Below are 26,584 nucleotides of genomic sequence, written 5' to 3' on the forward strand. Positions count from 1 at the left end.
AATTTTTTTGAACTTTTGTTCATGGACCACCAAGGAACTCTGCAACTCGTCCAAAGTGATTGACTCAATGTCCTTGGATTCTTCAATGGATACCACCACATACATGAACTTCTCACTGAGAGTTCTGAGGATCTTCTCAACCACCTTAGAGTCCGTCATGGTCTCTCCATTGCTCCTCATTTGGTTGGTGATTGCCAACACTCGGATGAAGTATTCTTCAACACTTTCACTTTCCTTCATCTCCACCACCTCGAAGTCTCTTCTTAACTTCTGTAGTAGCGATCTCTTCACTCGAGAATTGCCACCATACTTCGTCTTCATCGAATCCCAAATGATCTTAGAGGTCCTCCTGTCTAAGATCTGTTCGAACGTCACTCTATCAATGCTCTGGTAGAGATAATGCTTGACTTTGTGATCGTTGGTTCTGTTGCTCTCCAGTTGCAGGTTTTGTTCTGCAGTCAGTACCGTCGCAGCAGATGGTTCTTCAACGCCGGTTTCGATCAGACTCCATAGCCCTCTGGCTCGGAAGAAGTTTTCCATGACTTCACTCCAATGGTCCCAATGGCCATCAAACTGCGGAAGCTTCATCTTATCATCACTCATCTTTTCTCTCGTTTGGTCACAGAGCTCTGATACCAATTTGTAATCCCAAATGCTCTGTTTTGTGTTTATGAAACTCTAATTGTATTCAACTGAAAGCAATAGCTATAAGTAGCATTACAATGAAACAAAGAGCTCCTGAAATAAAGCAACAACTAACGCAACTAAACCACTAGAACTGGAAACTACTTGGTCCTAAAGAATAGGACATTATTGAAACAACTAACAAACGTGAAAGACTAAATCAAACCTCCAACGGCTCCAAACTTCAAATGGTAGTTTTGCTCCAATAATTACTTGTTATGTTCGGACAAAATCTCTATTATCAACTTCCATTGCTCATTGTTTTCAGCTGCTGCATCGACCAATCTTGTAAACTTAACAAAGACGGAACCTTTCATCCAACATGTTCAAGAAGTAAAGCATCTCTCTTCTCTTATCAACCATTTTCTTATCAAAAGTTTTATCAAATTCAATATAAACTTCATGTGCTGCCTTTTCTCATCAGTTTGTCACTCCCCTCTGATATTCAATTGAATTCTTATGAATTACGTGATTGATTTATTGTTTTTAAAGCGATCATTCCCAGTTAATATGTTGTAGGTGTCTTTGTTAGGCTGTAGTCTTTATTAGACCAGCCTAAGCTCACAACTATCACTGATTATGTGTTTATCCACCTCCAGTTGCATGCTTACACCTTCCTATTGAGTCCTTTTATAAAATCTATTTCTTTACTTCAGTCAAGTTTAAGTGTTCTTTATGAGAGTCTGTTACCTGGATAGGCTTTTGGATCTATTTAATTTACCATTGTGTATAGTGTCTACGGTATGTTAACTATTTTAACTTAGGTTTTCATTGGAAGAGGTTTCATCGCAAAACCAAGTAAAGACTTCAGTTCAACGTAGGATTCGCCAGAGCATTCAAGATGAGGTATGCTTGCTCTTTTGTCCTGTCTTATGATTATATGTAGTTTGTGTGGATATAAAGATGTCTTATCTTAAATGTTAGAGTATCCGGGACTTGAAACAGTGATGGAGGATCTACTTCCCAAAAAGTCTCCTCTCATTGTTGTGAAGTGGTTCGTAAAATAACAAACTCATATATCAGTGCTATGTTTACTGAACTTTCTTTATCCGCTTAGAGTATTCCTGAATATGTCTCTCGTGCAGCCCAAACCATCTTACCCTAGTTGTTGTCAACAATGTGCCCCTCTTCTTCTGTATCCGTGACGGACCATACATGCCAACACTGCGGCTTCTTCATCAATGTAACCTCACTCTTTCTTCACACCCCTCATGCTATATGGTCTCGTTTTCACAGTATAACATTTTGGGGTCTTTATTCCAACAAATGATGTATTCACCTGTTAGTTGTAATGTGCTCTGCTGTAGAAATTGTCTGTGGTTCAAACTTCAGATACTGGATATAGGGTGAATAGTATGTCTCACAATATACGAGGTTTTGGTTTCTGTAAGCTGGTGTTTCGTTTGCTTAGCTCAAGCCATTGAATTATATACGAATGTCCTTGTATGGTTGGTTAGACATGCACATTAATTTAGTATATGCTGTTACGGGGAGAGTAAACAATGTTCTTGAAAACATTGCGTTCCTGTAACAGAAAAGTTGGTAAAAAAATGGAAAACCCCTGGTTGACTGTTACGCTCGCTTCCCCCCTGAACCCTTCGACCTCGGTCGGCAATCTCAGCCACGCGCCGCCTCTTCCGGACCCTCCAGACCCTCCTGACCCCCTCCAGTTCCCTCCGCTCCCATCCCCTCTCTCTGGTGGCCAGAAACCTCCTAAAAGACGCTCCTTCTCTCGTCCTTCTCCCAAAAGTACTGTTCCAGCGCCCCTCCTCTCTACTGCCTCTGTGGCTGCAGTTAACGGTTCCTTTGCCGGTGCTGCTACTCCCCCTTCTCTCCCCACCCTTTCTACTGCTCAACTCTTGGCAACCTTTACTTCTCTTCCCCCTTGCCATGTCTCAAACCCTAGATCTGGTTTATCTACAGTAAATCACGAATCTCAGATCCCCCTCTCTGGTCTGGGGATTCTTCCCCGACCGGCAAACCTCCAGGCTTTCCCTCCCCAAACCACCCCACCTCCCCCCAACCCTGTGGTGCCCCCGAAACCCTCCTATGCTTCAAAAACAAAATCTACTATTGATAGATCTCTCCGTCGCCTCTCACCCCAATCTTTCTCCCCTGAGGGGATTCCCCGAGTTATAATCCCAGACGAAGTCTATCAAAAAGGAGCCGAACTTCACAAGGATTTCCTTATATGCCGGTTCTTTGGAAGAGCCCCAGCTTACAGCCTCATTCAAAATGTCCTAAACTACTTGTGGGCGAAAGGAAAACACCTTGAAATCCACATACTCCCCCAATCAAACTCGGTTTTGGTAAGGCTCCCAAATGAGTTTATCCGTGAAAAAGTCCTCCAAAAGCGCTACTGGTATGTCGACACTTCGATGTTCTATGTATCTCTTCGGTCGGATAACTCAGAAGATTTTACCCCATCTCTTCAGAGGATTCAACTCTGGGCTCACCTAAAAGGCGTTCCATTTGATCTAATGTATGATGCTGGCCTCAATCATATTACTGGCCAAATAGGGGAACCAAAGGAAACTGACGACTGGACTCTAAGCCTCTCTAGCATCAGTGTTGCACATGTGAAGGTGGAAATTGATACTACCGTTCCTCTTCCGACCAAAGTGGAAGTTGGTAGAATGAATGGCTCTTTTGTTACCGTTGATGTCGAATACCCTTGGGTACCTCCCTCTTGCACTCATTGTAAAGAGGTTGGTCACATCCAGCGCCACTGCCCCCACCTCCCTCCTCCCACTCCCCCATCCTCCAAATAAAAGCACCCCCCCCCAAAGACCAAAGCCGCAAAACCCACTCTCAAAACACACCTTCTACTTCCCAAAACTCAAAAATTCCTCCCTCACCAAATAAATTCTGTTTTTCCTGTCCTAAAGGCCCGCAAGATTGGACTTTAGTCAATCGGAAAAATACCCCCCTCCCTCCCATGCCCCTTCACCTCCCACTCCTGCTACAGTTCCTTCCCCACCACCTCACCACTCCTCTGTCACGCCTCCTCCTACCATTACTATCAGTCCTGACCCGCCCCCGCCTTCCACTGCTCTACCCCTCACTATCACCCCTCCCGCTAGCTCCTCCCCCCCAAAAGAGAAAGCCCCTAACCAATCTTCTATGGAGATAGACTCCTCCCCCCTCCAAAAAGACACTACCATTGATTTCCTGGAAACTGATTCGGAGAAGCCTGAAAATTGTATCCTCGCTCTTCCGGCGGTATTTAAAGACCGGCCTATCATAATCTCCACCAACCCTCCCCGTGCCAAAATCCCTTCAATCCTCTCAGCTAACCCGTTCCAACTCATCAGCCCCCCCCCCCCTAGACACCCCCTAGACACCCCCCTACCCCTTTTTTGTCCCCCCCTACCACTTCTTTTGCGCCTAATCCCGAGTCTCTCCCTGCCGGAGAGGCTCAATCCCAATCTTAATCATGTGTACAAATATATTTTTTTGGAATGTCCACGGTATTAATGAACCGGACAAGCATAGACCGTTTTGTCAATGGATATCTACTCATAAGCCCCTCTTGGGTGCCCTTTTGGAAACTCACATAAAAGAATCCAATCTACCAGCTATCATGACCCGTCTCTGTCCCAGTTGGAGCCATGTATCAAATCATGATACCGATTTTGATGGGAGAATAATTATCATCTGGAAATTTCCGGCAGCAGTGGAAGTGATGCACCAATCTCGCCAATTAATGACGTGCAATGTCTCTCTCCCAGGTGATAAAAATTTCACTTTCACGGCTGTTTATGCCTCAAATCTGAGAGAGGAGAGGGAATCTCTCTGGGAAGAATTGTATGAGGTGCAGACAACCTTGTTCCTGGAAAACAAAAACTGGTTGATTGGAGGTGATCTCAACCAGATAATGCACCACTGCGAGCACTCATCGCCGTCGGTGGACCACCTAACCCATGATATGCTTGAGCTGCGGAACAACCTCAACCAAATAGGTGTATCTGACCTCAGATTCCAAGGATGTGATCACACTTGGACAAACAAGTGCCCCTCTGCACCTGTAACGAAAAAGCTAGACCGCGCTCTCATTAATGACAGGTGGCTGGAAAATTTTCCCCACAGTGTAGCTTCATTCCTAGCTCATGAATTCTCTGATCACTCCCCATGCCTAATTGACCTTGCTTGTCCTCTTCCTCAAGCCGGTACCAAACCTTTCAAGTTCCAAAATTTCCTTCCCCAACACCCTTCCTTCCTGCAAGTGGTTGAGAGTACTTGGATTGAGAGTGGAAGCAAAGCGACTAACCTTTCGACCTTGGGTTTTAAAATCAAAGGATTAAAAAGAGCGTTAAAAACACTTGCGAGAGATAACTTTTCAGATATTCAAAAGAGAGTGACTACTACTAACAATTTGTTAAAAGATGTGCAGGTTAAATGCTTGAACCAGGCGAATGAAACAAACTTCCAAGCAGAAAAAGATCTACTGGCTCACTGGACGTTTCTACGACGTGTGGAGGAGGCTTTCTTCAAGCAGAAATCACGGATCAATTGGCTTCGCCTTGGAGATCAGAACACTCTTTTCTTCATGAGAGTGGCGGCTTCTCGAAATTCTTACAACTCCATCCGCTCGCTTCAGCTACCTTGCGGCCTCCTCGTAACTGATTCGGTTGAGCTATGTGAAATTGCGCTAGCACACTTCCAAAGTGTCCTTTCCCCTGCAGCCATCCCCCCTCTAGTCTCCCCCTTCCAATGGTTCCTTGATCTAATACCCTTCAGATGCTCTGTCGCTCAGAAGCTGCAGCTTTCTACTATGCCAGATGATTTGAAGATCTCAAGAACATTGCTCAAACTAAATCCGAATAAAGCGCCAGGGCCTGACGGTTTCACTTCGGCATTCTTGAAAGCTGCGTGGTCTCTTGTCGGTGAGGAGACTATGGACTCCATCAGGAATTTCTTTGTGACTGCCTTCCTCCCCTCCTCCACCAACGCAACGCTTCTCACTCTAGTTCCAAAGAGGCCGGGAGCTTCAAGAATCACAGATTACAGGCCGATAAGTTGTTGCAACACTTTGTACAAAGCCATCTCTAAAATATTGGTTAAACGCCTCAAGGTTATCCTTCCTGAGGTGATCCTGCCCAATTAAACGACGTTTGTCCAAGGTCGCCTCCTCATTGAAAATACTCTAATTGCGTCAGAGATTGTGCAAGGCTACCATAAGGAAGGTGGTCCACAGAGGATTACTATCAAAGTGGACATCGCAAAAGCTTTTGATACTATCCGGTGGGAATTTATTTTCCAGTGTCTCAGATGCATTGCTGTCCCGGAATCTCTGATCAGATGGATAGAGGCGTGTGTCTGTTCGGCCATTTTCTCTCTTGGCTTCAACGGCTCGTCCTATGGCTACTTCAGGGGATCTAGAGGTCTGAGGCAGGGAGATCCTCTCTCCCCGTACCTTTTCGTTCTTGCTATGAATTGCCTCTCTCACTCCCTAAACAAGGCAGCAAAGGAGGGGAAATTCAACTACCATTCAAAATGCAAAAGGACCGAACTAACCCACCTCTCTTTTGCAGACGACCTCCTTATATTCTCTGATGGCTCCCCCCGCTCAGTAAACAACATTCTTGAGGTTCTTCGCGACTTTGAGGCTCGCTCTGGTCTTGGAATAAGCATGGAGAAAACTTCACTTTACGCGGCTGGATTGAAACCTCATGAGTTAGCTCAACTAACTGCGGCTACTGGTCTCTCCCTTGGTGTGCTTCCGGTTAGATATCTTGGAGTCCCGCTATGTACTAAAAAACTCACGATGCTTCATTGCGCTCCAAACTCCTCTCAATCAAGTCAAAGCTACACTCTTGGACGGTGAAGTCATTGTCTCTTGCTGGAAGGCTCCAATTACTCTCAACGGTAATCGCAGGAATTACCAACTTTTGGTCTTGCGCCTTCATTCTCCCTAAAGCCTGTCTCGATGAGATTGACTCCATCTGCAGCAAGTTTCTTTGGAAGGGTAAAACTGACGGTCCAACTGCGGCGAAGGTCTCATGGGAAAAAGTCACAACTCCACGGGAAGAAGGCAGTCTTGGTCTGCGCAAGGTAGGCCTCTGGAACATTGCCTCGGTCCTGAAGCTGATATGGATTCTTTTTTTCAAACCACACTCCATCTGGTCCCACTGGTATAAAACTGAAGTCTTGGAAGGCAACCTGAATAATTTCTGGGTCATAAACACGAAACAAAAAAACTCATGGTTAGCTAACAAGCTTCTACTTCTTTGAGATAATGCTTACGACTTTATAAAGCATTTGGTGGGGAATGGGGAAACAACCTACTTTTGGACTTCTAATTGGTCCCTTTTTGGAAAAATAAGGAACTACTTGCAAGGAGAATCAAGCTTCGCGGTTGGTATCCGATCCTCATCGACGTTGGCTAACCTATGGGACACTGACCATTGGGTCCTGCCTCCAGCAAGATCAGAGAAGCAAGTCCAACTCTACACTTACCTCTCAACACTACAGATCACACCTTACGCTGATTCAATGGTCTGGTCACCTGAGGGCAAGCCGGAAACCGTCTACTCAACTAGGAAGATGTATAACCTCATGCGTCCTACGGAACCACCGGTCCCCTGGCACAAGGAAGTCTGGTTTGGGGGAGGAATTCCTAAACACAAAATCAGAACGTGGTTGATGGTGCTAAACCGCTGTCCAACCCGGGATCGTATGCTGCAGTGGGGACTTCAAACGGAAGGTAACTGCCTTCTATGCAACTCTGCCCTTGAATCTCGATCGCATATGTTCTTCGAATGCGCCTACACTTGGGAGATTTGGACTGCCTTCTCACGCGCTGTGCCTTTTCACCGAAAAGGAACTGGGAGGAAACACTGCTGGATCTGCAAACTTTTAGGGGCACTAAGCATTCTCGAACGTTGCTCCTTCTAGCTTGGCAAGGGACGATCTATTTCATCTGGTCGGAGAGGAACAACAGACTTCACAGGAATACTTTCCGTTCTTCTCAATCCATCGTCTCTGAGATTGATCGCACGATCAGAAGGAAGCTTGCCTCTGTTAGGCCAGCAAACCCAGCCCTATCATCTGCACTTCTGCAACTCTGGTTCTCGAACCATTAGAGACTTTGATCTCATCGCTCTCTCCTCCCCTTCTTTCAAAAGTTACTGATGGTATCAGATTGGGTTCTTTAATGTATCTCGGCCACTTGGCCACTAGCAACAGCTTGTAACATTTGCTTTCATGCATTTTCAATAGAAAAGTCTTTATTAAAAAAAAAAACATTGAGTTCCTGTAATTTTCACATAGAGTCAATTTGGTAACTGAATGTTTGGAGTTTTGCAGATCCAAATATAATGAAGAGGTTTCAAGTTGATAGAGGTGCAATAAAGTTTGTTTTCTCTGGTGCAAACATAATGTGTCCTGGTCTTACATCCCCTGGAGGCGTTCTTGATGAAGAAGTTGACGCAGAAAGACCAGTGGTATGAACACAGAAGAAACTAACTCTTTCTTGGGATGTTATCTTTTTTTGTTTGTTTGTGTTGATCTTAACTCATGAGTCTATTTGTTTAGGCTATATATGCAGAAGGAAAGCAACATGCCTTAGCAATAGGCTTCACCAAAATGTCAGCCAAGGACATGTAAGTTCAATTTCTTTATGAGTTGGTCTTTGCTGATGCTAGTTTAGTACAAGTGTTTTCTGACTATGTGGTCTATGTTTGTGTTGTTACATCTCTTATTCGGTTTTGCTTGTGTATTTGTTCACAGTAAGAGCATCAACAAAGGAATCGGAGTGGACAACATGCATTACCTCAACGACGGTCTCTGGAAGGTACTAATCCCCTCTTGCATCGAGTTAATCAAAGGATTCGTTGAGACTCTACTTAATCGATTTTTGAAAGAACGCAAAGCAAACGTTTATAAAATGTGTATTGCATGTTTGTTTGATGTTGTCTGCAGATGGAACTGCTAGATTGAAGGAGCATGAAGATGTCATGTGGATCACTGTTGGGGAGAGATATATTATGATCTCAATTTTTATGCGTCTCTAAACTTGTGGAGCTTTTGTCTTGGATCAACCTTTTAGCTTCTGTTATGAAATATTTTGATGTTTTGTTTTATGAGCGAACGTTATCAACCTTAGCTAAGGTTACAGTTTCTAAGTATTTTGGTAAATGTTCCTAACCGAACATCCTAAGCAAACTGCTATCAGATCACTTTAGTTTGTAACTAGTGAGCGGTACGAAGAACTAGTAAACGTATAAAGATGACAGCTAATTAGGAACAGAATGTGCCTACTAATTAGTTTTTTTGTTTGAAACTTATGCCTACTAATTAGTTATTAGGTGTCCTTTGATAGTACAGACATTCATGTGCTTGCACAATATCATGAACAATAATTTTTTTTTTATTTACCCACGTACTCCCAGGTAAATTAGATTTGGTGACACCCAAAGTTCGAAAAGATGTAACAATGTCCTCATTCTCAAGTAATGCGAAAAAAATGACGACATTTGCTCACATCATGAACTCATTGGTCAAACATGCTGCATGCACAACGCACACGTCTTTTCCATAATTTTCCACATTTCAATATTAATTTCCACACATGGAAACTGAGATGAGATAATAAAATTAAAATATATTAATATTGCATTTGATAAGATATTTGATTAAGATAATTAATGATGCTTAGAATAATTTGCCATGCGAACCAAAGATGTCAACGAAGATAACTTTTTACATTAACTCGCCATGCGACTGCGAACCAAAAGACTTCATGGATTTTTTTTTCTTCTGTCCACATGACAAGTCATAGTCTACGTTCAATAATACTCTCTGTTACCTTAAGATAGAAATTTTAGAAAAAAAATTTGTTTCACAAAGATAAATTTTTTATGTTTTGTATACAAAAATTGTAAATTTCAATAAAATTAATTGGATTTATTGAAAGACTATCGGTTAAAAAATATTGAAATTTGATAATCTAAAAAAAAACGATGCATGAATTATGTGTTTTCTTAATATGTGTGAAAATATCAAAACATGTATCTTTAAGATACGGAGAGAGTAATAATGAATGATTTATGATTCAGTCATAAAACTCTAAATTCAATAATAATGAATGATTTCGATCAGTTGTATCACTGACCAACACATTATAATTTTTCCTCATCGTATAATGTTCCACCTAAACTAAAGACAATTTATCAACTTAACCAAAATATTTGGCACTCAGTTTTTAACGTTTAGGCCTGACTTCAATCCCATCAATTACAATCCCACCTTTCAACTGATAGCCTTTAACTTCAGTTAGACTCATGACAACCTCCTTGTCATGCTCCTCACCTTCTCTTCCTGTCTCGAACTCTCCGAGCTCTATCTCCATCCACCCGTCGCCTCTAACCCTCGGTTCTTTCTCGGCCATCCTCTGTTCTCTATGTCCGTAAAACAGCCGCTTCATTAGTTGTTTCTTGTCATCCAAGCAACTTAGATAACTCGTGTCTATTTTCTTTCCCCCGTTTCCCACTTTTACCCAAGTCTCGGCCGGGACTAAGTCTAGTCCATAAGCTCGCTCCGTCACTTTCATGAGAAGGTAAGCTCCGTAACTCGTGTTCGGTGATAAGGCTCCCGTCTGGATTTTTCCGGTTATTTCTAACCAGTCCGTCATTATAAGTTGGACCGCTTCTGAAAATCTGTTATGAATTTAAAAAAATTATAATCTACTCGTTTGCACTAACAATAAACTTATTATTAATATAAAAATAATGACCTTGAGTCTGATCGATTGCTCCAAGACCAGTAATGTCGTTGATCGCTCCATGTTATGGAAAGATCTCTTGCCGACAGAACATACGTTATCTTCCCAGAAAGCTTCTCGATCTTAAAAATCTGAGTTTGAAACATTACACAAGTCAAGAAAAGCTCTTATATAATTATCCAAAGTGGTAATATTATTGTAATGATGGAGGAACCTTTCTGCCGTTATCGATGAGAATAGATTCACAGAGACATCGATAGAGCTCCTTTTTAGAGGAGAAGTTCCGATGAGTCGATGTAGAGATGAGGCGGCTATATCCGGAGGGTAGAAACTTCTCCCACACGAAATCAGAGTCTCCGGCAAGTCTGAAAACTGGCGAGACAGACGCCGACGAGAACGTATCTGCAGGAGTTGTGAAGGAGAGGATGTTCGCCACGCATGCTTCTGGTAACATCTTCATCCTTTTCTCCAAAGTTTAAAAGATAGATAATATACTATTGATGTGATCCAATGGCTCTGTTTATGAAGTATATATATGTGTTGTATGTTTGGTGAGACAGTGACCGACCGATGGATGGTGTCTTTTTAGTAGTGTCCATAATCCAGCAATGCTTGGTGTCTTTTAGTAGTGTCCATTTTGAGACTCAAGGGCCCAATTCCACAAAATGTAACGTATTATTCTTTGCCGTTCTTGGAAAACCAAAAGGTTTGGTGGGGTTTTATGGTTTAGTTTATGTCCAAACGATACATTATCTTTCCAAGTTTTTTATTTCCGACAAATATCACCTGGATTTTGTTCTATGAAAAGATAACCTATAGTTTATGGTATAGTTTATGGTCAAACCGGTCCGACTGTGACTCGTTGAAAAAGCCGAGTCCGGTTCGGTTTGAAACCCGGATTTGAACAAAACCGGTAAAACCGGCAAAAAACCGGTAAAACCGGTGATCCGAATCAACTTTAAAACTCGGTTCTAACAGATTAACATATAATTAATGTGTTTTCAGTTGTTATTAAAATTTAATTAGTATTTCAAAATCAATGTTTGACTATCACTATTTAATTAGCTTTTTTAATTTTATTTCATAAGAAATGATGTAAAAAAATATTTTTAGCTCTCATATACTATTTTTATTTTGCCATATTTATAAAAGTTAGAATTTTAATTGTAAGAATAAATAAATACGGTAATTTGAACAATCAGTCATTTGGTTTTTATCGATTTCAGTTTACACAGTGTTCACTTTGTCATATATATAGCATGCTAGATTTTTGTTTATTGTTTATTTTGTAGTTAATAAAAGAGCTACTTTGCTTTAGGTCCATATAGTGTAAATATATAATTATATATATATATATATATATATATATATATATATATATTTAATTCTTAAAAACAGAAAACCCGGTTCGACCGGGTGAACCGGTCCAACCAGTCAATGTCGATATTCGGGCCGCTTTTCAAAACATTGAATTTTTAGGTTTTTGGTTTATATCAATTTATTATGTACTTTTTATGTTGTTTGGCCTTGACAAATACCACTACTTGAAGTTTAGTGGAAACAATTGGTTAGGTTGATAGTACAGTTTACTACACTGGCTCATTCGTATCACCACAAGAAAAAAAATAGACCTAAAAAGAACATCAATGAATGGCTGCACAATAACCAAATATGAATTCTACTCACAACTTGGAAAAGCCATGTTAATATATTAGCAATTACCAATCAAAACACACATGTATCAAGGTAAATGTTCAGCATAAAGCCAAAGAACACAAACCAGAGGCATATTTTAAACAATGGATAAGAAGAATTGGGTCTATTCTCTACATAACATTTATCATTTCTCTCAAGACAAAAGTTGGCTTCAAGTGGTCACTGAACCTTTGCTTGGTCTTTTTCCTTCCATGGCGTCTTTCTTTTTCTTGCATATTGTGCATAGGAAGGGACCTTCCCATCGCTTAGATGCTGAGGAGATAGAACCCTCGTTGCTTGATAGAGCTTCACCTGGAGATTGGTCTACTTGGCATACAGCACATTTTAAGAGCCCAGTGTCCGTATTCGAGGGAAGATCCTTTCCCAATCTGCATATCAGAACACCAAATAAAGACGAGAATAATTATCAGTATCTGAAACTCTCAGTTACTATTTACTAAACAGGTTGTATAAGAGTTCGGCAATATCAAGATTTACCTATCTGCAAGCATAGCAGAACCTTCTTCAAACAATTCTTCAACTCCAACAGAAGAAAGCTTGTTTCCGTTCTTGTTGTTGGTATCAGTATGCTTTTTCTTAGAAAGAAATGCAGTGAATGTGTTCTGTTTCTTCTTAGGAGTTGGAGCTGAGGTAAGATGATCAGATGGAACTATGTCAACAACTACACAAGTAGTATCATCCTTCAACCCTTTTGTTCGCAACGCTTCCTGGAAAACAAACATATGATTCAGATTTTATGAGATTCGCCTAGGCAAATTTATTGATAAAGCGGTGAGGAATAGACTGAGTTCTCTAAAGGAAATGGGAGTTCAAACTATGAAGGATGGCTTAATCATTTGGCTAGGGACGAGGATACAAGGCTCTTAGGAGTATAATTTTGTTTCATAAAATTCTTGTAATATCAGAAAAATGATTTAGAATAGCAGCTCATTGAAGTAAACATGTTTTTTTGTTTGAATAAATTTTACATTCATTCAAAAAAAAAAAATCTAGATCAGAGGATGTTAATGAGGTTAATGAACAAACCTTAACAACAAGTTTAGCAGCAAGTTCGGCGGATAAACCACGACAAGCTTTGGCAGCCATGTCAGAAGACAGTATATCCCAAATACCATCTGAAGCTATAATGAGTCTCCCTCCAGCATCTGAAAGCTGAATGTAGAGATGATGGAAAAAAAACATTTAGTTCAGTGTCTAATGATAAAGCCATTGATGAAAAATGCACCAGGGGGGAAGAAGGGGACTTACTTTCACTTGCTTAACATGAGGTATTGGGACAATATATTCTCCCACATCAGTATCCCCAATGGACCTCGAAAGACACAAACCACCAGGCCAGCATCGAAGCGGGCCGACCTATTATGTCATCAGAATGAAAACAGATAAGTATCATGGCAAACATTACAGCCCCACCACAGGCCAAAAACACAATGAAGCATGTAAATGAAATCTACAGGACATGACCATACCTCATTGCCACCAAAAACATTGAGCCTTCCGACCTCGCCCCCACTGGCAGTTACACGTTCCCTCTCTTCAACGTTCTCTTCCAGCCTGTGATCGACAGTCAGCAGAGAAACCACACCACCTTGGGTGTCTAATATGCAGCGTGAGTCCCCAACAGAGCCGACAGTGATCGTCCAGCCATCAATTATAACAAATGTCACCGTTGTCCCAGAAGTCTCCCCTGTAATCAGAAAACAGTTAGAGCATGCTCGAAAAAAGAAGAAGAAAGCAAGGGACTTTAAGCAATGAGCTGGACCTTTCTGCTGAAACTCAATGTCGGTCTTGACAAACCCTGCAACAAGAGCCCTAGGAAGAGCTTGAAGCCACTCTTCCCTACTCGCACCCTGAGGGATAGCACTCACCACATTATCCAAAAGACGTTCCTTAGTATATATAGCAGCCGAGTTACCATTATGTCCATCAAATATCTGCCAAACAAAAACCAAATTAACAAAAAGCTTTCGACTTTGAGAACGTGAATGATTGATTACATTACAAAGAGAGAATCAAATCTTTACCCCGAAAACAGAGAAGGCGGAGGAAGGATCACCAGGAACCCTCTCACAATCAGTCTTAATCAGAAAAAAGTCTTCTCCTTTCTTAGCGAGAGCAGCTTGGCCATAGATGAGTAAAGGCTTCTCCAGCTTCTCGCTCCTCAGCTCCCTACCAATAAGGGTCGCAAGAGGGACAAGCGACTCTTTCGTCCTCGATGCTTTCGACGGACTCATCTCAGCATTGGCTGCAACAACAACAACAAAAAAAAAAAAAAACTTGTTAATGATAAAGACAAGTACTTTACTTGAAAGCAAACATCACTGAGTCCAAATCAACCAAACAGATAGACAAAAACCCTAATCTAAAATGGAATCGAACAAAGAAACAGCAGAATCAGGTAAACGAGCACTCACCAAAGAGAAAGAAGAAATCTCAGTGGTAGATCTAGCGGAAAAGCTGGGTTTTTTTTTGTAATAATAATGCTGAGTTCCTTCCTCGAGGATTTCTACGGGCGGTTGAGGGTAAGCGAAATGGGGAAATTTATCAGCCTGTAACCGCGTGAACAAGAGAAGAAGAAGAAGAAGAAGAAGTTGCTGCAGATTTTTTTTTTTTGCGTGATTTATTTCTCAGATTGGGCAAGAGAGCAAAAGCGACGCGGGTGTTCGAGACAGCTAATTTTATCCTTTGAATGACGAAACTGCCCCTAGAAAGTGACAACCCCAATCCAATCCACTTTTTCCAATTTGTTTTTTTTTTTGGTTTTGGTTTTGACTATTTTTACTTGGAGCAGTTTTACATCACATCCGTTTTAGAGTCAAACTGCCACTAATCAATTAAAAGTAGCTAAACAAATACTCCTAATCATTTTTTAAATAAATTGCTACATTTTTTTTTACAAATTTCCCCTTTGATAAAATATATTTACGAATCCATATTAGCTTAGGCTGAGAGTTGAGACTAATAACACACACTCATCATCTTTAAATAAATTGCTACAATTTTTACAATTTTTTATTTGAAACTTACATTTTTTTCAACAAATTTTTCCCTTTGATAATTCGCTTCTTATATTAAAGTAGCTAAATAAATACTAATCACCATTTTGGTAAATTGCTACACTTTTACAAATCTTTTTTTTTCTTTGATCAAATACATTTACAAATCCATATGAGACTGGTATATTTAGGCTTTGCAAAACAAAATAATGGTCTTTTTCAAAAAAAAAACAAAACAAAATAATGGTCCTTTTATGGTCAAACTGTTGAGTGAGCTTACAACTTTGTTAGTTGAAAAACGCATATTGTTTTTTTTAGCAAACAGTATAAAATAATAAAAGTAGCCATTGTTGAGAAGTAGTATACAATATATCGACAATCAAATTACAACGAAAGAAATACAAGAAAAACCACATAGGATAGAATGAATGAACAACGTTTTGTTGAATATTCATTAGAAAATGCCACCCAAAACAAACAAAAAATTACATATCCAAGTATACAACCTATGGGCTATGGTTCACACTTCACACACACGTATTCCTCCTACTCTTCGTATATGGCATGTACATGTATGGCTACCACATATGAATGGGCTCGCCAAAACCAAAACCAAAACCAAAAACAAAAACGACCAAAATGTTTATTTCACCTTTGACTATTATCATCACTTAGGATTCTGTCTCTTCTTCACAACTACAGTGTTACTACTCTGCCTTGTAGATGAAGTTTGTCCTGGTGAACTACTTGCTCCAAGCGATAGTCTCCTCGTAGGCGCCGGTATAAGCGAAGGTAACATACTCCTGAGATCGTCATCAACATATTAGCAACAACAACAACAAAAACATTCCAAAAATCATTTATATAATAATAAAAGAAACTCACTTGGTTTTAGTTAGACTCTTCTTTAGCTTGGTCGATGAACCCGAAGATCCATTAGAGGAGGCAGCTGCTCTAGGCACGTTCACTTGAACATTCAACTGCCACATCATGTTAGACGACTCAGACCCATCGCTCGTCGCCGTTTCATCAGACTCATTCGCTTCTTCTTCGTATGGTATCTTCCTCACCTCAAACCCTTTATCTACCACCACATTGCCGCCTCGTGACGCTCGTTCACGTTTCAAGCTGGACACTCTCTTATCTAGCTGCGTTTGTGATTTGTTGTTACTACGTGTGATCTCGTCTTCGTGTTTATCAACCCATTCACTAATCTCCACTTCCTCCTCTTTCCCATCTGTAGACGGGCTTTTCCAGGACGGTGGTGAAGAACCAACTAGTCCTTGTAAGTCAACGCTCGATGCAGAGTCGCTTTGACCCTGCAAGTAATGTCACTGTACATTATGAGTTTCAAAGTGTGTGGTTGTTGGTTGCTGTGTGAAGTTTTGTTGTGCCCTTTTACCTCAATGCTGTTGACGTCATCAACCAGTGATGGCTTGTGTTTTGTCTGAAACTGTCTTGTGTTTGCTGATTTAGAGACACCAAGTGACTTTCTTCTGAGGAGTTTGTCAGGTGTAATGACTCTTGGGATCTGCGTTTGATCCGGCTCGCTCTCCTTTCTCGCTAGTGCTAGTTTCAAACTAGCAATCTGAAATCAAATCACAACATTTAATGATTTGGACAATGTATGTATTCAAGGCTCTAAGCGATTTAGTAAAGATTTCAATAAAATAATTTTTTTTTATAAATTTGTGGGCATATATATGTACTCAGAAGAAATAATCGTGACAATGTGTTGGAGAAAATGACCTGTTCTTTGAGTTCTTTAACCTCAGAAGTATCTTTATTCACACGAGCAGCACCGAGTTCAACAGTGGCCACTCTCTCCGCAAACTTCAAGGTGCTTAGTGTTTCTCCCAGCGTATCTACTTCAGGGCTAATGTGTATAAACATGAGCGTTTTCGCTTGTCCTCCTACACAAAACAATTATATATACTTCAAATGAAGTTTGGTTACAAAAGATGGAAGTTGCATAAAATGTTATTATGATTTTACCTAACGAGTCCTGGAGCAGTTGGGTGAGTTTGCTATTGCGATAAGGGATGTGGTTGTTTTTCTGAGAGAGAGACGCAATCACGTCTCCAAGAGCAGATAGAGACTTGTTGATGTGTTGCGCCTCTTTCAACCTATCACCAGTGACCTCAGACTTGTCCACCCTCTCGCTTCCAGCAAGATCAACCAAGTGCATTGTCCCCCTTAGTGTGGCTCCTGACGTCAGATCTCTTCCTTGAACATGTACCGTGAGGCAGCTACAAGTATAAAACTATGTTTAGCAAAAAAAGTGAATCAATAGTTTTTTTTTAAATTTTATACAAACGTGACAAAGGAGGAACCTGTGAGAGCGACTACTACGGTCATTCATGGCTGTGGCGCTGACCGCACGGTTCTTCTGACCAAGATTCATCAAACTAATGACGTCTGAAGTTGTGGAGACTGGAACCAATGTAGCTTCTGGAACGTTGATTCCATCTTGTGAACTGTTTCTAATCTCTAACGTGTTCCACAAGTCAAGGAAAGTAAAAAAAAATGATCATGCAAACAAGCATTATAAAAACACAAAGTCTTTAAGAAAAGGATATCTGCTGGTTTGGCCATTAGTGGCAAGGAGGTCTCTGACTTGCTCGTTGTAGATTTCAAGCATCTGAACTGAGATTTTGTATGAAAACGTTTCTTTCCTCTCACTTGAGAGATGAAAGAGATCGCTTAACGCTCTGTAGTTCACTCCTAAGCTCTCTTCCGTCAGTTCATTAGGTCCCATCTGATAATTTAATCATAAGAGATTAGGTCACATGGTGAAAATTATTTCAGATTAAGTTTGAATACTTTACCATGGTGAAAGTTTTTCCGGATCCTGTTTGGCCATAAGCAAATATGCAAACGTTGTAACCATCAAGAACAGACCGGATCAGAGGTTGAGTGTCTGCAAACACCGCCTCTACAAAATTTGAAAGTTGTGAAAAAACGTTAATATTCTTGATGAATCCAATAAGTACACAACAAATGGATCTTGATCATTACCTTGAGATGCTGAAGGGCCAAACACTTTGTTGAATGTGAATGACTTGCGACCTTCTTTGCCGTACTTTGAAGGTGTAGCGATTGATATAGTTGACTCTTCTATGTGATCCACTGTGGTCAAGGCACTTGTTTGTCCAGGCAAGAACGGTCTCACTCGACAATAAACCCGTATGCTCCCTGTGATCATACTCATATTAGACTGTAACTTGTTGGTTGTAGGCTTGTAGCATTATGTGTTATTGTGTTTACCTTTGAGGTCCTGGACTTGATTGTAAAGTTTACGGTTCTCTTCAAGAACTCTTTGATATCCTGTAGCTGCATACGCAAGTCCATGCAAATGCTCGCCTAACACCAAGAAAAAAACGTCTCAATAACGATTGTTTGTGATCATAATTGAATTAAAAACCTATAGTATCTATAAGGTTGTTCTTACTTAAACTTGTAAACTCTTGCTGGTACTTCATTTGCAAGAGACTAAGACCCGCCTTTACAGCCTTTATATCTTGTTTTAGTTCCTGAAAACATATACATCTTCCGCATTAGTAATCACGATAATACAAAGTCTTGGTATAAAGAAACAGTGTGGCACATGCATCTTTAAGTGTTCAGTGGAGTTATACCTCAGTATGAGTTTTCTGTCTGTCTAGAATCATTTGCTGCTTCTCTGCCTTGTCTTTTGAAATTACATAGACGTCATGATCTTGGACTTTTGATACTTCAGCATTATTAGCTTGTGAAGCATCCGTGTTGTTGTTTACCATCTTTGTCACATCTTCTTCTACGTACTGAAAACATGTAATGTATAAGAGAGACATGTTCTTGATACAACTTAGATAACTAATAAATTGCTTACCATTGCGCTCTGTGTAGCCAATCTACGTTCATATTCTACCATGACACTTTTCAGCATATCTTCCACAATCTGTGGAAATAAACAAGATCAGCATTACAAAAGAAGATGTGTCATTTGATAAGTAAAAGAACTGTGTGAATGTTGTTAATGCTTACACTGGGAACTTCTTCTTTACTCTTATCAGAAAAAACAGCACGGACAATGGCATCTATTGAATTGGCACTTCCCTAAAAAGGAAAATTGTAAGTTGAGATTAGTCTAAAATTCAAAACAGTATTATTGTATTTTGAATTAGGATAGCTCACTAACTCCATTTTTGGTATTAGAATCAAACAGAGGTTGTTGTTCACTGGATGGAGTGTAAGAAGGGCTACTTGTTGGGACTGCATCCACAGATGCTTCCGAGTCTTTGCGTTTGTATTGTTTTGCAATCCCAAACGTGGTTGGTTTCGAAGTCACAATGTATCTCCATGTACCGCTTCCACCGCTCTGCTTCCACTCGCGGTATGACTTGAGAGCCAAGACACACTCCACTATTCTTGTGGATTTACCTCCCTGGGATCACAACATCAAGCACGAAACAGAACGTGTGTCAATGTAAATTAACTCCAACATCTAGCTGTCTAGTTTAGTAAAAATAATTAATTACTAAAATGCTAATCGTTAGAGAAATAAACGCTGCTTAACCAAAAAAAACGAAAAAATACAGTTTTTAACATATCTTATCGTTTCTTTTTCCAGCACTAGTGGTCGCACCACGACCCCACCACGACTATGCCATCGATGTGTCTGCAACTTATTGGACCAAATGATGGAAACATAGATCGCTTCCAAGCATGCAACCGACCGTTCTAGATTTGTCTAGGTAGCCCCTCCGGCAAGGTAGGTCAAACTGCCTTGATGACAATTGCTTTACATATCTATACTACTAGGCATCATGTCTACTTTAGTTACAATTCCACTACCAGGCACTGATACTAGTAACTATAATCATCCGTGATAGGATTCATCTATTAAGCTTGTGATTTGTTCCCATTACCTTCTCAAAATCGGAGACTTCAAAAGTAGGAATACCCATTTCCTCCACAACCACAAGAAAGTTTCGAAGGTTCTCAAAGTACTGAAATGCAGATAGAGCTGCACCTTCTTGATTAACAAGAGGATCATTTGGAGCTTCAACGACCTGTGTAAGTTTCGTAGCAACATAACCAAAGACTGAGATCGTGAAGAAAAATGGTCCCAATCACAAAAAAAAACATCGGCTATTAAAATATTAATTTCTGAAACACCTAAGAATACAACACAAAATGGTACTAATCATGCTTTGCACTACTTTACACCGGCAGGCCTAAAGGTCTTTCAAAAGTCTTTAGAATAGAAAAAATATTCTCTAAATAAAAAGCATATAGTAATATTGAAGAAAAAACATATGCACAATAGTAAAGAGTAAATAGGTGAGAGAGACATACTTTTGGGACAGCACCAGGTTTAACTTTGTTGAGGACATTGCATAGCAAAATGCCACTTCTCAATGCGATTCTGAAATCATCTTCAGAAGGATCTGCAGGCAGGTCTCTTCCTCCAACTACACCAAGCGTGTGTCTTATCCATCTTGCTGCTTCATTCCTTTTCAAGTCTGATGGATCTGCTGGCAAATCTCTTCCTCCAGCTACACCAAATTGAGTTTTTTTTTTTCTCAAAAACTGATATGTATTAAAGTGATTACAAAAATGTCTAAGAACATGTAGAAAAACAAAAGGTTTCTAATAGACTGATCAAATGGTTAAGCTCATAATGATCTAGGACAAACAAGAAACGTCAAGATTCTTCTTATTCGATCAAGTCAGAAGCTCGTGATAGTAAACCTATGCTCGAGAATGACAGAAGTAAACAAGATCATAGGCAAACAAACATAAACAAGAAGCGTCCCAGATTCGATGATCAATTACGAACCCTAGTTTAAGAAAATCGAATGAACCAAAAAAGGAAAGAACAGGGGACGTACAAGTTTCATCGGCATTTTTGGAACTGGAATCAACATCAACGCTAACTTGAATGTTACGTTGTTTGATGAAGTCCTCAAGGATCGATGCCAAACAGAGTCGTGAATCTTGTTGCTCCGTCGCCATTAAGAAACGATCAATGCTTTTAGCTTGATCAACAAGACACCTCTCTACCTTTCCAAATTCAACTCCTGAGCTCCGACTAGAGAATCTCACAATCAAAATCTTGAATTCTATAGGACTTTTCTTTTTCCAGAAGCGAAGAAAGAAAAATCAAAGCTGTGTAGATATACAAGGAAGGATTTTCACTTAATGTGTAGAATGTTTGCTCAGATTTATAAAGAAGATCAAGAAAGTAAGAATATTCGAGAAAAAATATAACTTATCTCTCTCTCTCTCTCTTTTTTTTCTTTATAAGATCAAAACAAGAAAAGAATGATGAAAAAAAAGAAGAGCCACGCATGAACCCAGAGGCTCCGAGTCTCCTGGGTTTCTACAGATGGACAATTTCAATATAATATAAAAAATCCTTTTATTTTTTCGATTGTTAATTACTGCTCTGTTTTAATATGTACGAACATATATAGGTGTGTTGAAAAGACATTTAGCTCAAAGAATTTATATTCCGTATATTTATTTTCAACCATCTACCATAATGGTAATAATAAGTTGGCATCCTCCAAATACGTTTTCACAAAATCTCTAACCATTAATGTTCATAATTAATCTTTGTATCCGAATGATTTTCACTAATGTCACCTAGGTTCAAATCTCAGAACAATATGCATATGCTAGTTATATACGAAAAATTATAAGTATACATTATTTGTTTACTAAGATTTTAATTGGTCAGGTTAACCATTAATAGGGAACTAGGATAAGACCCGCGCCTTGCGCAGGGTTAGGCAATGAAGTTGAGATTTTTTGAACTGGACATGATTCAATATTTTGAACATCCAAAGAAACCGTACATGGGTAATGTTTTTTAAAAAAAACATCCAAACCTTAACATCGCACAGAACCATATCAATGGTCTCACCACCACCACCAGTTGTTTGTTTCCACAATCGAATAACCTTCACCTTGATCGTCCAGCTGGTTTTGAACGGTTTCAAATCGACAATAGAAGTAACAGATGACATATTTTGTGAATCGATTGTTTGTTCTTATTGGCAGTGTTGCAATATGATGTGCTCAACCAATGGTGAAAACCGATCTTTTTTTATAGTAATATATTTTAGGTTAAATGAGTCGATGATTAAGAAAAAATCTAATATTGCATTTAGGGTTTGACTGGTTCAAACGCAGCGGTTGTGGTTGCGGCTGCGGGAGTTTGTGGATGCGGGCGGTTGCGGTTTCTAGCTGTTTTAAGAGATTTGTACGACTGGTACTGCGGTTAAAAATTGGTGTGTTTGCGGGTGACTTATGACTGGTTAACTACCAAATGCGGTAATAGTCAAATAATAAATTAACAATATTTAAATTTAATATAATTATAAAAATATCAAAAATCATAAAATTATAATAAATATAAAATTTCTATTTAGAAAGTTATAATTTTAATTTTTGAAAATTTATTGAAATTGTTTTTATTATAAAATTTTATAATATTAATTAAAATATAATAGATATATTTTAATATTTTCATAATTTCAATTTTATTAAATATTTTTACTTTTGTATATATATTGTTTTAAAAAAAAAAAAAATTTTACCCTCCCACAACCGCCCGCAACCGCAAACGCTAGCTGGAGCCAGCTTTTGAATTTATGAGATTCGGAGCGGTTTGAGGCGGTTTAAAGCGATTTGAGTGATTGTTGCAAACTGCCGACAACCGCTACCAACCGCAAAAGCTGCGTTTGCGGGTGGTAGCGGGAAAACCAGTCGCCCCCTTAATAAACATTAACTAAATTCCCTTAAAAAAATTGGAATGTTTTACCTTGGTGAGAAAGTTTTCCATTTTACTTAGGGACTTGCCGTCATAGATTTTTTTAGAACCCTCTAGCAAGTAAAAATATCTTTTCTAGTAAAAATCATACCATTATTATTATTTTTTTTTGTAAAAAAGCCATAAAAATCATACCATTATTATTACATATTTAGTTTTCCGTAAGTGCTCCAATCTATATTTAATCAAGCCTTGGGGATTAAGTTTTACCATATTCAATTTATTTTTCCATATCCTTATAATTCAGAAGTGTGCATGCCAAATTTATTCAACTTTCGACGATAAACCATGTCAAAATCCCGGTTTGCGAGAATTCAAATGATACTCATACCGACTGTTTTATTTCACATATGGTTCGGTTCTAATTAAAATTATAAACCGGCCACCAGCTATACCTTGATCAAAACTCTGTTATTTACAAAACACTATTGACATAACTTCTATGGTTTCTTTCCAACTTGTTCATTTGATTGTGTATTTTTAATTAGAACCAGATACATGAGCACTTAATCCCAACGTCTGACTTAGACACGATACATGACGCCATGGCAACCAACTATCGACAGTTCCATGGTCTACGCTAATTATTGTTCATGACGTCTTCTTAGCAAACTATTCTGAGTAATAAAAGCTTCAGAACCATACGGATTACTTTCGATAGACGTGGCCACGAGACAGTATCAACTTTACTGTATGAATTTTTTTTATTAGGGATGAAACGCTTCGTTTATACAGTGTTTGATCGTTTTTAAATTATGTGTTTCTTTCGTTATATTACATGAGCCTTTTTTTTTAAATATCGATGGATATGGTCACATTCTCTAGCATTTAATCATGGACTCACAAATTTCTCAATTGATTATGCAGCTGACACGTCACCTTAATTAACATCCTAATTGATTGACATCTAAGATGGGCTATTTTTTTAATTAATACAAAATTGAGGTTACAATTTTTCAAATGTTCCTCAATTAATATATAAGAGATTTGTGTTTAATCTGAACTTTTATTGTAAAGTAGTGAAGTATATAAACTCTAAATGTGATACAAAAGTTAAAGAAATGCTATCATAACTTTAGACTAGATTTATACAGCCGTCTGCCGATACAGAGCATTTTGAACGATGCTTAATCGTAAACTTGACTTTATCACTAAAGGAGAATTTTTATAGCTATTTTGTATAACTATTTTTTTTTTCTTGTGTATATGTTTTAGGCCAATAAACATGATATCATGATTAGATAATTTTATAATCAGAAACAATTAAAGGCCGGCATGGAAATTTATTTATAATTTATACAAAGAACGAAGACATAATTCGTTCAACCAGAAATTATATATTTAGAAATACAAAAGAAAAAAGTTTTGCTGATGATGATCGTAGCCACATCTTTTGAAAACGACCCTTTTAATTATCCATTAATTCATTTAATTGGAAATTATAAATTTACATTTCTTGTAGACTCTCCTTTTATTTGTCAATACTTTATATTTGTTATATATTTATTGAACATGATACCAACTCATTCAGAAAATGAGTCAATATATTTATTTCTTTTATGTATATATAGACGTAAAATATTGGAAAACATACACGTATTACCACGAAGTTATAGAGGTCGCTACCGTTTAATATTTGGAATCTTAGAGTTTCAGCCTTCAGGATTAGTTTAGCACTAGTTGGCAACTTTATGTAAATAATTGTATGCATGGATGCTGTGGACCGTGAATGCAGTGACAGACGGAGGGATCCAAGTAACTGGACACTGATCTAAAGTATTTTTCACTAGAACCGTATGTTAAAAGAATGAAGTTTGCCATCAAACACATAGGCATTTGATGTAAAGAAACAAAAATTTTCAGCCATAAAAAGAATATATTTTCACTAGAATGAACGTACGGAGATATTGTATTAAATCTTTTTATTTATCTTATTAATATTGATATGTTTTTAAATCTAGTGATTAGTTAAGACATTTTACGATCGTATAACTCACAGATAATGCTTTTGCCTTGCAATTAATATTAAGCTCGGTTAATGAACACCAACACTACTATAGATGGTAAAATTGCGTGAGCTGCTCGAAGTTTCCAAGCCACGGATTGAATAAGTCAAGACACAACACGTTTGCGTCTTACCAAACAAATTAATAGTCCGACAACATTGACGTATTTTATAATAACTGAAAAGAAATGGCAAACCTTTGAAAAAGTAGCAAAAATTGAATATAATTCAAAAAATCAATTGCGTATGAAACTCAACGAGGCCCTTGGTTATCTGAATCAGCAATTGGTTAAGACTTTCAAAATTGGCATCGGTTTTCAAAGACTATGTTCTTTCTTCGCTGTATTTTCCATTTCATTTTACGAATCGATTTGTACGCCCTCGAAAAAAAAAACTCGATTCAACACATATGTATGACACTAGACCACTTGCTACGGAGATTATAACTAGAAAAAGCTAAACTATATTTAATTAAATTTGTAGTAATGGTACTCATTTCTTGTTTCTCAAGGAACTGAGAATGATTCTCAAGATTTATCATTACATATGATGAAATAAATAGAAGATTTGACGTTGACCTGATGAAATACGTATAAATAGAGGTGTATACGGATCATATGAAACACAATTTCATTTTGTTCTCTGAACTGATAATAACATATTAACATACAAGATTACTATTGTGGAAGATGTACAAACTAATACCTCTCGTGTTATTATTGTTACTAGCCATTCATGCGTACACCTATGTCTCAGCTGTCCATCTCCAACCCGATTCTATGACAGTAACTGAGGTAGATTTCCCCGGTTGGCGGCGAGAGCTTCGAGGCGGAGGTGGCGGAGGAAGCAGTGGTGGTGGAAGTGGTGGCGGTGGAGGAGGTCGTGGTGGTGGTGGAGGTGGCAGCAGTGGTCGAGGGGGAGGTAGTGGTGGCGCTGGAAATGGTCGAGGTGGTAGCAGCAGCCGAGGAGGAGGTAGTGGTGGTTCTGGGGATGGAGGATCTTCTGAGAGCGGTGGAAGCGGCAGAGGGGGGAATGGTAATGGCGGTGGTAGCAGCGGTGGCGGCCACATTACAAGAAGCGGCGGTGACTGCCTCAAACACCGTGGCTTGACGAGTACTCTATTATCTATCGTCTTCATAAGCTGTTTGATTCTTATACGTTAAAACAGTAATTACATGTAATTAAAAATAGACTTTCAGAACAATGTCTATGGTGCTAAAGTTTGCTTTATTGTACAATTGTAATGTATTGTGTTTTGACTATATTCTTTTGCATATATATCTTTTAAAAAAGAAAAAAAAATGTATTTTAAAAATGTTCTAATATTATAGCATGTGCATGAACAATTCTCTCCTCTCATAGTACAAAATGTTAGTAGTTGTAAAAATTGAGTCCAGCTACAAGATATAGAAAGGATCATAAGAAAAACATTGATACAAGAATTATTTACTCTTTCTTGTGAATATTATTTTATGAATAAATTAATCTGAACATGCCCTCCGTTGACATGGAATATAAACTCTTTCAAGTTTTGCTAAAAAAAAAACTCTTTCAAGCTTCTTATAGTCCAGGGCCTCCAGGCAGATCCTTCTGTGCTAGATCTTTCGTTTCCGTCGAGACTCAAAGAACAATTAGTG

General features: G+C 38.9%; 5 protein-coding genes across 5 annotated transcripts; 2 read left to right on the forward strand and 3 right to left on the reverse strand.

Moving 5' to 3' along the window:
* Positions 1 to 1,454: 1,454 nt before the first annotated feature.
* LOC106454378 (malignant T-cell-amplified sequence 1-A-like) lies at positions 1,455 to 8,813 on the forward strand. The gene is made up of 7 exons (XM_022708657.2): positions 1,455 to 1,530; positions 1,611 to 1,678; positions 1,770 to 1,867; positions 7,993 to 8,129; positions 8,221 to 8,288; positions 8,416 to 8,479; positions 8,608 to 8,813. Exons 2-7 carry the CDS (start codon positions 1,632 to 1,634, stop codon positions 8,623 to 8,625), a joined length of 432 nt encoding a protein of 143 aa, XP_022564378.2. The 5' UTR covers positions 1,455 to 1,530; positions 1,611 to 1,631; the 3' UTR covers positions 8,626 to 8,813.
* Positions 8,814 to 9,857: 1,044 nt separating this feature from the next.
* Positions 9,858 to 10,956, reverse strand: LOC106345686 (F-box protein PP2-B15). The gene is made up of 3 exons (XM_013784850.3): positions 10,623 to 10,956; positions 10,421 to 10,539; positions 9,858 to 10,343 (listed from the first exon to the last, which is right to left on the reverse strand). Exons 1-3 carry the CDS (start codon positions 10,866 to 10,868, stop codon positions 9,890 to 9,892), a joined length of 819 nt encoding a protein of 272 aa, XP_013640304.1. The 5' UTR covers positions 10,869 to 10,956; the 3' UTR covers positions 9,858 to 9,889.
* Positions 10,957 to 12,097: 1,141 nt separating this feature from the next.
* On the reverse strand, positions 12,098 to 14,780 carry LOC106453168 (probable protein phosphatase 2C 5). Its single transcript, XM_013895424.3, has 8 exons — positions 14,539 to 14,780; positions 14,149 to 14,369; positions 13,887 to 14,058; positions 13,594 to 13,811; positions 13,373 to 13,480; positions 13,151 to 13,276; positions 12,602 to 12,831; positions 12,098 to 12,492 (listed from the first exon to the last, which is right to left on the reverse strand). Exons 2-8 carry the CDS (start codon positions 14,356 to 14,358, stop codon positions 12,276 to 12,278), a joined length of 1,281 nt encoding a protein of 426 aa, XP_013750878.1. The 5' UTR covers positions 14,359 to 14,369; positions 14,539 to 14,780; the 3' UTR covers positions 12,098 to 12,275.
* A 672-nt stretch (positions 14,781 to 15,452) lies between these two features.
* On the reverse strand, positions 15,453 to 21,512 carry LOC106453167 (kinesin-like protein KIN-14H). Its single transcript, XM_013895423.3, has 18 exons — positions 20,997 to 21,512; positions 20,461 to 20,660; positions 20,031 to 20,174; positions 19,301 to 19,546; positions 19,147 to 19,218; positions 18,992 to 19,060; positions 18,759 to 18,923; positions 18,572 to 18,653; positions 18,388 to 18,483; positions 18,139 to 18,315; positions 17,949 to 18,055; positions 17,700 to 17,878; positions 17,454 to 17,615; positions 17,116 to 17,369; positions 16,870 to 17,033; positions 16,523 to 16,708; positions 16,006 to 16,439; positions 15,453 to 15,923 (listed from the first exon to the last, which is right to left on the reverse strand). Exons 1-18 carry the CDS (start codon positions 21,118 to 21,120, stop codon positions 15,788 to 15,790), a joined length of 2,997 nt encoding a protein of 998 aa, XP_013750877.1. The 5' UTR covers positions 21,121 to 21,512; the 3' UTR covers positions 15,453 to 15,787.
* A 1,287-nt stretch (positions 21,513 to 22,799) lies between these two features.
* LOC106345685 (putative glycine-rich cell wall structural protein 1) lies at positions 22,800 to 26,523 on the forward strand. The gene has a single exon (XM_048766287.1). It carries the CDS (start codon positions 25,637 to 25,639, stop codon positions 26,108 to 26,110), a length of 474 nt encoding a protein of 157 aa, XP_048622244.1. The 5' UTR covers positions 22,800 to 25,636; the 3' UTR covers positions 26,111 to 26,523.
* Positions 26,524 to 26,584: the final 61 nt, after the last annotated feature.

The sequence above is a fragment of the Brassica napus genome, chromosome C8, assembly GCF_020379485.1.
Source record: "Brassica napus cultivar Da-Ae chromosome C8, Da-Ae, whole genome shotgun sequence".
NCBI classification, from domain to species: Eukaryota; Viridiplantae; Streptophyta; class Magnoliopsida; order Brassicales; family Brassicaceae; genus Brassica; species Brassica napus.